Source organism: Eurypyga helias, unplaced genomic scaffold, assembly GCF_000690775.1.
Source record: "Eurypyga helias isolate BGI_N326 unplaced genomic scaffold, ASM69077v1 scaffold514, whole genome shotgun sequence".
In the NCBI taxonomy this organism is placed as follows: domain Eukaryota; kingdom Metazoa; phylum Chordata; class Aves; order Eurypygiformes; family Eurypygidae; genus Eurypyga; species Eurypyga helias.
In genome coordinates this window covers 164,243-172,681 of record NW_010245453.1, presented here as the reverse complement: position 1 = coordinate 172,681, position 8,439 = coordinate 164,243, and the positions used below count along the sequence as shown (strand labels likewise).

At 40.1% G+C, this 8,439-nt stretch overlaps 1 protein-coding gene across 1 annotated transcript in view; it reads left to right on the top strand.

Annotated features, from left to right (window-relative positions):
• Nucleotides 1-65: 65 nt before the first annotated feature.
• The window catches only part of LOC104508426 (MAP kinase-activating death domain protein-like), a gene marked incomplete at its 5' end in the record, with an annotated part of 36,468 nt that continues 28,094 nt past the window's right edge, over nt 66-8,439 (top strand). Inside the window, 4 exons of the mRNA XM_010150058.1 lie at nt 66-303; nt 466-616; nt 3,100-3,306; nt 8,154-8,207. Of these exons, the coding sequence (XP_010148360.1) occupies nt 66-303; nt 466-616; nt 3,100-3,306; nt 8,154-8,207 (650 nt within the window). The remainder of the gene's footprint in view (nt 304-465; nt 617-3,099; nt 3,307-8,153; nt 8,208-8,439) is intronic.

The following is an 8,439-nucleotide window of genomic DNA, read 5'->3' as shown; positions in this document are numbered from 1 at the left end:
CTAACCATTCTATGATTCTATGCATTTCTGTGTGTCCTGGCCGTATCTCTCTTTTGCCATACAAGCCAAGGTAAGCAGAGGGCTAACTTTTGCCTTCTTCGTTTTAAATCCACCAGTGAGAACCAGCAGTTCCTGAAGGAGGTGGTGCACAATGTTCTCGATGGGCAAGGTGTTGGCTGGCTGAATATGAAGAGAGTCCGACGTCTGCTAGAGAGTGAGCAGCTCCGTGTCTTTGTACTAAGCAAGCTGAATCGCACGATCCAGTCAGAAGAAGATGCTCGACAGGATGTCATACAGGATGTGGTCAGTGCTGAACCCAGCAGCGTCCTCATACCTACTGTCTGCTGAGGCTCAATTCGTACAACGTTTTGTTAAATTGCTTCTAAAAGCTCATGTTGCAGCAGTTTTGGAATTTGTGTTCTTGAATTACTTTCTCACTTCTGAAGTAGCGACGCTTCGTTGCAGGAGATCAGCCGCAAGGTTTACAAAGGCATGCTGGACTTGCTGAAGTGCACCGTGTTGAGCCTGGAGCAGTCCTACGCCAATGCTGGCCTGGGAGGCATGGCCAGTGTTTTTGGCCTGCTGGAGATAGCACATACTCACTATTACAACAAGGGTAAGAAAAGTGCTTATGAGAATACGGTGTTTATAAACCAAACAAGATCCTGATTGTGAAGGTAGCTGGTTGGTGGCTTCTGATATTTCAGGGCTTTTAAGACACTTTTAAAACAGGTGAGAACCGTACCATTGTTACTGAAACCTTGCAAAGCTTGAAACCATTCTCTTGCACACATGTAACCGGACCAAAGCAAAGTAATAGCCATGCTGATATTTGATTGAAAATGGGAACTGTGCAGCAAGATAGAAAACCTGGGACTTTTACAGATGAAGTGGAAATTCTGAGAGTGGGGATCCTCAGCTGACACTGTCCCAACCACGGTCTTGGAAAGTTATTGCAGTCAACCCAAACAGGGAGGGTGATACTTCTAATGTGGAACCATATGAGACTTGTATCTCACCAACCGCCTTGCATTACACAATCTGTATATCACGAAGTACTCTTTGGGAGGGATGTCTGAAAATCCCTCTTTATTTTTTCAGTTTTTTCTTAAAATCTGATTCTTGATGCAAAATAAGAAAAGGGACATGTAAGGAAAAAGAGCAAAAGATGACAAAAAGCTACCTCTCTGCTTAATATCTGACTCAGCTATAATCTCAGATGAAGAAAAGCAATTTATTTCATTGTAGCAGAGGAGTAACATCTACTCAACACTATAGTTGATGTTCTGGGTGGCTTGCATTGGGATTTTACAAGTTGGGTTAGACATCCCGTGGGTTACAGGTGCTCATTTCCAATCCCTGTTAGGATGCTGAGGAAGGTCAAGAAGGCTGTGCTAATGTAACAGTCCCAAATGTGGGGAATAGGCTGATGTTGTTAATTATAAACCTTTTAGTTCTGACACTGATACTAAGCAAAATTATGGAGTGGGTGATGTAAAACTCTATGGGTTTAGAGTGAAATCTGGCTAATGTAATGCCAGATGCCATAATTTGGTGGTAAGTAGAATTTACTCAGTCGATTAGTTGTGGTCACAACAGACAAAATGTGATAAAAACTTTTAAAGCCTTGATACATTTTTGAAGGACTTCTCTCATTGCATGACATCTTGATTTATAGTCAAATTTTAGCTGTTTAGTGTATTTTACCTGTTTTGAGTGAGTTGATCTAGATATTTGTAGAAATTTTTTAGAGATGTTAGTGCTTATTTTAATTTAACACAGTAATCTAGTAGTAGGATCTAGTAATCCTAAAATTGTTCCGTTTGCATATGATGCAAACTATTTGAACAAGACATGATGGATATGGGTTATTTGTCTAGAGGAAGCTGAATCTTAATAAAGCATGGTTGTGATTATTTTAATATGGCCAAACTAAGGACTGTTTTTTTAGGATCAGGGACAGCTGGCAAGGACAGCTGGCAATAATAGCGGGGTTGGGAATTATGTCGTAGGAAGCAGTGTCTCTGAAAATGACAGCTAGGTGTGATTTCCCACTGTTTACTTTGTAAAAACTGGAGAGGGGGCCACTGGGCAAACCTGGGAGTGTAGGTTTGGGATGCAAATATTGTTAGCAACGTATCCAGAGACAATGCAAGACTCACAGCTGAGGCAGTGCTTCCAGTTCTGATCATCACATCTTGAAAAATCGAGGAGATTTCTGAGAAGACCTGCAAGGAATTGGAAGACACTTTTGCTCTGAAAGATGGAGGCGTTCAGTCTGTTTAATGTTAGGTGTGATTGTTTTCAGTTATTATGTAAGTGGAAAGGTGATGCTGATAGCAGAATCTTTAACCTATGGGACAGAGGTATCACAAGGTGTAGCGGTATGACAAATTTAGATATTAGGATATGAAATTTTGACTATTAGTGTCATCAGCTCTTGGAACAGTTTGTGCAGGCTTGCATGAGGTTATTTATGCAAAACCTAATTTTAATTATTCTGTTCTGAAATTTTTGCTGTAGTTCAAACTCTCGTGTTTGATACAGAGAAATAGTCCAAATTGCTTTTTGGGGACATACGATTATAGGAGGTCACGGAGAATGATGGAAGAGCTATAGCTGATAGGTTTTTTGTTTGTTTGGTGTTTTTTTTTCTTTTTTCCCCTAATTGAAGTTTCATTTAGTGTTACCCAGCCATGATGATCGTATTTATCATCTTTTCATTGTGAGAGAAGCTTGCTTATATTCTAGAAGTGATATTCTTGGTCATTTAGGCAGAGTTATTTTAATTTTGCACTGCTCAGCAGGGGAGAGACTATAGTTGCTGTGTCAAAGAAGATTCCTAGGTTTCAAATAGACAGGAAGGAGATAATTGGAGTATTCCAAAACCAGCACTCTGGCTTTCTCCTCTAATGTTTCCACCAGTGTGTCAGACTGTCTGCCAGCCATGGTGACCTATGGGAACAAATGCGGGACTGAGCTGTTTCAGTGCCAGGCTTAATGATTTAGGTGACACCATCTGTCTCGTCTTCCTTTTCCTGCTCTCATTTCCTTTTTCCTTATGTTCTCCCCCCACTCCTTTTTTTTTTTTCTTTAAAGAACCAGAAAAGAGAAAACGAAGTCCAACGGATGGATCTATCACTCCAGTTGGCAAGGATCCTGTGTCATCCCCAAGAGTGGAGCCAAAACCTGCGATGCAGCTGCCGGTACCTCATCTGATGCCAAAGGCACCGAGCCCTGCAGGCAAAGAGCCAAGGGAGTTTGACACAAGGAGTCTAAAGGAAGAAAATTTTATTGCTTCCATTGGTGTGTATTGAGGTGCATGTGAAGTGCAGGAGGGACTTCTGTTTTGGCATTAGGTTCTATTTGCATTCATTTTGACATTCTGCTGTAACATGCTTCATTTACACCTTGGATCACAGGGAATAATCATATGTGTTTTCACTCTACTCTTGGATAAACTATGCAGGGCAGTTTTCTCCCAGAAGCTTTCTAATCTTAATTGTTTCTGAATTTCATTACACTTCAGACAACTTTATTTTTTGCTCTGGGATTGATGTTTTCAAGCAACAGGAAATGGCAGAAGGGAAACAGGGCCAAGCAAGACTTTGGGAAAGGCAATTGTGGGAGGGACTACACAGAACGAAAGTTTTCTAATCATTGTTGGTTACCTGTGGATTATCTAGATTGATCCTGATAGAAGTGGGACCCAGGATCCACTGATTGTTAATAATAAAAACTACCAAAAAGGTGTTAGTTGTAGTGTTACAGTTTCAGTGAGCAGAACTGATGGATTTTCCTTCTATGCAATAACAAATAGAATCTGTGTCCTTCTAAACAGCATCTGCTAGGCTGGTCACTAGAAGTTTTCCCAGTCTAATTTCTTAGCTGGTATAGCTTTTCCCTATGTCTGGGAAAAAGTTAGAGGTAGGCTTTAAACTGTTTTACCTACAAGGGGCTTTAGAGATTTTTTTTTTTTTTTGAAAAAAAGATTTGGTTGGATCCAACCTTCTATGCATTGTAAACGAGAGAAAAGTACCATCAGTGTATGAGAGAAATTCTTTGTCAGCTCCCAAAATGTCATATTAAATTTTAGCCATTGCTTCTTATATCCTGCTTAAAATAACTTTTTGATGGAATCATTGTATGAAAGATTGATATTCTGAAAGCAGCAGGCTACTGTGAGGCTGTACATGCAGTACGTGGCATAAGACAAGAGAATGTGTGTATTGGACAGTTATGTGGCAGGAGTGCAAGCCTTCATTCTTACACCCACATAATAGCTGCGGGCTGAGTGGTGTCAGGTCCTTCTGAACTGACACTGAACCCCTCTGACTTGATAATCTATGGAGGCCGTTGCTCAGAGACTAGTCTTGCACTCTTATTTGAAAAACCTATCAGGGGGCTAAAATAGATTTCCAGCATTTCAGTTTAGTGGTCTGGTTCACTCTGGGTACTTTTTCTCTTTTCTACAGAAGAGGTTAAGGAGAGTATGCCTCTGACACAACTGAAACAGATGCTAGGCCAGCATTGTTTTAAAGAATAAAGAGAATTCTCTTGATTGGATTGCTGAGACTGCTCCTTTCCCTCACATGAAATTAAAGCCTCATAGAAATGGAAGACGTAGAGATCAGACAGTCCATGTTTGTGAAGCATCATCAGAAGTTCTTTTCAAAAGAAAGGCTACTTAATGTGTTAACTACCATTGCCTTAACAATAACTACTATTAGCCTTAACAATGTTCAAGGACAGGCAACGAGTAAATTCTTATTGATGATACTGATGCTCTAATGATTTCCACTTGTCTTCTATGGAACTCGGTTACAAGAAGGATACAGTTTCACCAAAACTGGTCAAAGTTTGAAAGACTTTGATGCTTTTTTCTGAAGGCTTTTTTTCTAACTGTTTTTGTCTGTCACGAAGAGCCATGAACTAGTATGCAAGTTAGTTTTTAAGAAGTTGCTGTAAAAACGATGTAGTGTCCATGTCCATCTGACTCTTGAGATCTAGAAGGAAAGGGCGTTTCTCTTGTGATGCAGGAAGATAATTTAAAGCTGCTTGGCTATTACACTTCCTTTATGTTCTGTTATGGAAGCTTCAGTGTAAGACAGTACTCTGGATACAGAGGACCAGAGTTAGTCACGGCTAGGCTGAAATTCCTTCTATAGTGAAATGCGGACTTTCTTATTCAAACTAACTTCTTGAGGGAAGAAGCATTTGATAAACATTACATGTTGCTGAAATAACCAAGTATTTATAAGTAATTCCTTTAAAACATGAGAAAAATGTTTTTATGTGAAGATTATCCAACACTGGAACAGGCTGCCTGGAAGGGTTGTGGATTCTCCATCTGTGGAGATAAGTGAACCTCTGACTGGACATGGGCCTGTGGCAGCCTCCTTCCTGCTTTAAGCAGGAAGGTTTGTCTAGATGATCTTCAGAGGTCCCTTTGAAACTCAGCAGTTCCTTGCTTCTATGAAGTTTAGAAGGTGCTTACAGCCTCAGGTTGCAGATATGTAAATGGAACTGAATTAATCTGTTGCCGTTGCACGGACAAAATACAAATTTGACCTAGTTACAAGAGAAATACTAGAATGAAAAGTAAGTCATCAGTATGTTGGAGTAAAATCATGTGTGGCACTGTTTGTGATAGCTGTACATGAAGCGTGTGTTAGTGTGGTGATGAAACTGCATCTCGGACATCTAGAAGTATGGCAGCTGCGTGTGTGCAGTTTTCTTGTGCTACTGGAACAATTTCCAGGAGGTTCACAGAGTTTTCCAAAGGTCAGGGTGGATGTGTTCCTGCTTGAGTCCCTTGTTCCCTTGTTTTTCAGAAAGTTCATGGTTTTTTCTGTACTTCTGAAGTGTGTAGGATGCTCCTGGGTAACAGGAAGGGTATTGGTACTCAGAATTCTTACTTCTGAGGTGAAGAGTGATGGATTTTTATCAGTTGAGGACTGATCTTTGCTGTGCTTTAATACTTAATTGCTTACCTAGGGAATTCATTGTGAAGATGATGCTTCTGATAATTTTATTTCCTAAAAAATCCCCCAATTATTTGCTTACTTCTGAGGTTCTTGTCTTCCAGGGTGCATGGTCATCACCTGTAGTGTTGGCCTAACAAAAGTTAGGATATTGGTGGCTTTAAAGTTGGTAGTAGTTTCCCCCCTTACGTGAGTGGTTAGATTGGTTTTATTGCATACTTGCAGTAACTGTTCATGAAAATGTCAGTACTTACTGAAGTTTCCATTACTGATTTTTACGTAATTGTTTAATGCTGCCAGATCACTTTATTATGGCTGGGGTTTTTTTTGAAGCAGAAAAGATTGATGAAGACAAAAGTAGATTGCACAGATCCTTTCTGGTCCTGCTGTCCTGACTAGTTCAGGCTCACGTAACAAAGTCATAGGCCTAGTGTTTTGTGCCCCTCCAGTTTATTTGAGGTTTTCCTTTTCTTCTTTGACAAAGCAGTTGAGAGTGAAAGTTAGGCTGTTTCTAATGTGCTAGGCTATACTCTATCCCGAGTTAACTGGTAAGTCAGCTAAAAGTAATTTAACGGCAGATATTGTGGCTTTCAGCCTAGTGGTTTTTAATTTAAAGCCATACAGGCTGAGCACTTAAGAGGCCAGATGTTTTCAAAGCCCTTTAACAAACAAATTCGGTATATCTTAAAGGTTGTTATCTGTATCAGTGTGTGTTCAGCTAGATAAGCCTATAGGATGCTGTTTGGATATATAAGCAATTTTGTCCTATCCATCTGTGTACTTATAAAAGTTGAAGGAACATCCATCAATTATGAAGCAGATACAGAAATCAGTTGGCTAGCAGCTGTCCTTCTAGCTTTTTCTCCCTTCCTCCTGATACATTCAGTGATAATACTTTGCAGCCTTCCTCCACAATCATAACTTTTTTTTTTTTTAGTAGACATTTTGCTAAATAGAACTTTTTTAGAGCCTGTCTTGCCCTAATTTCTGCCATTTGCAGGGTGTGATGCGTTTCTGACATGCTTCAAGTGGCCTTTTAGTTGCTCAGCAAGTTTCCTTGAAGAACAGTAGAATGGCATTGTACTTCTTTTTCCTTCCCTTAGCCACTTTTCTAAGAGCATCTTCCCCTGTAGCATTCCCAGCTCGAACCGTGCTTTTGAGGGAGGACAGTGCCCAGCATTCAGTCAGGGCAGCATGTCAGCTGGCAGTGCCTCCTTTGGCCAACAGGCCGGCACCTGGAATGATCTGGTGTTCCTGAGCAGAAAAGATGACTGGTTTCAGAGGGTTGAGGAATGCAAATGATAGAAAGGTGCAAGTGCCTCATCACTGTTTTGTCTCAGGGCAAAGCTTCTAATGAAAAGAGTGCATGCAGACTTCAGACTTTTTTTTCTTTTCTCTGCGTTACATCCTCTTATGGAATTCCTTGACTTGGAGTGCTGTGACCTAATTTGAATTTTGGAAGTTGGCATTAAGCATGACTGACACCTCGCTCGTTTTTGTTTTTCTTCCCTATTTTCCATTCTTTAGACTCTGATAGGAACAAGTGGATGCAGAGTTTGCCTGTAGGACTGGTTGATAGGGAGAGTCAAGCATTTAATGAGAATGCTGTCAGGTCAAAAGTAACTTGTTGTACTTGTAAACTCTGTGATAATTTTTAAGATGCAATATTGGTTAAATATTATGTTCACCTACAGCTTAAATTTTCTTGGAATTGCTGCTGCTGTTTCTGTGCTTTTTCTTTTCAATTACATAAACTAGAGACATTAAAATGATTCTGTTAATTAGAGCTTCTGTGATACCTACATTTTAGAGGAATAAATATCTGACAGTCTTGCAGGCCTTTCTCAGGAGAGGTGGTTAATTGCATTGTATGTTTTCATAATAGCTGTTTTTCCTTAGCTGGTTCACGATATGAAGTCATCTCTAACGTTTGAATTCTGTAAATGAGAGATGACTCAGTGCTCGGTTCCTAACACTGATTTCTTGCAAAATTGTGTTAATTAACCCATCACTCAGTAGTTGTTGTGAATTTCTGCCTTTTTTTATTTTTTCCTTTTTTGACATGAAGGGGTGGGTTTTTTGTTTCAGTTTTTTTTTCCCCATTTTCACCTGTCTGACCAGCCGCTGACTCTTTCTCTTTCTCTCCTGCTTTCAATGCATCTTGGGTAGAATTGTGGAACAAGCACCAGGAAATGAAAAAGCAAAAAGCTTTGGAAAAAACGAGTAAGGAAATAAAATAAAATAAAATAAAAACAAAACCAACAACGTAGAAACTGATTCCTCCAGCCTCCCCATAACTGCCAACTCCCCAGGTGCAGGGTGCGCTTGCATCTATGGCACACAGTTTTTATGCCTGCAAGAACGAAGGTCTGTCAAGAAAGCCTGCGTTATCGAGGAGGCCAAACAGTTTGCTTTGGGGAAATTGTGTTCAAACATGTCTCTCTTTCCCCCCCCC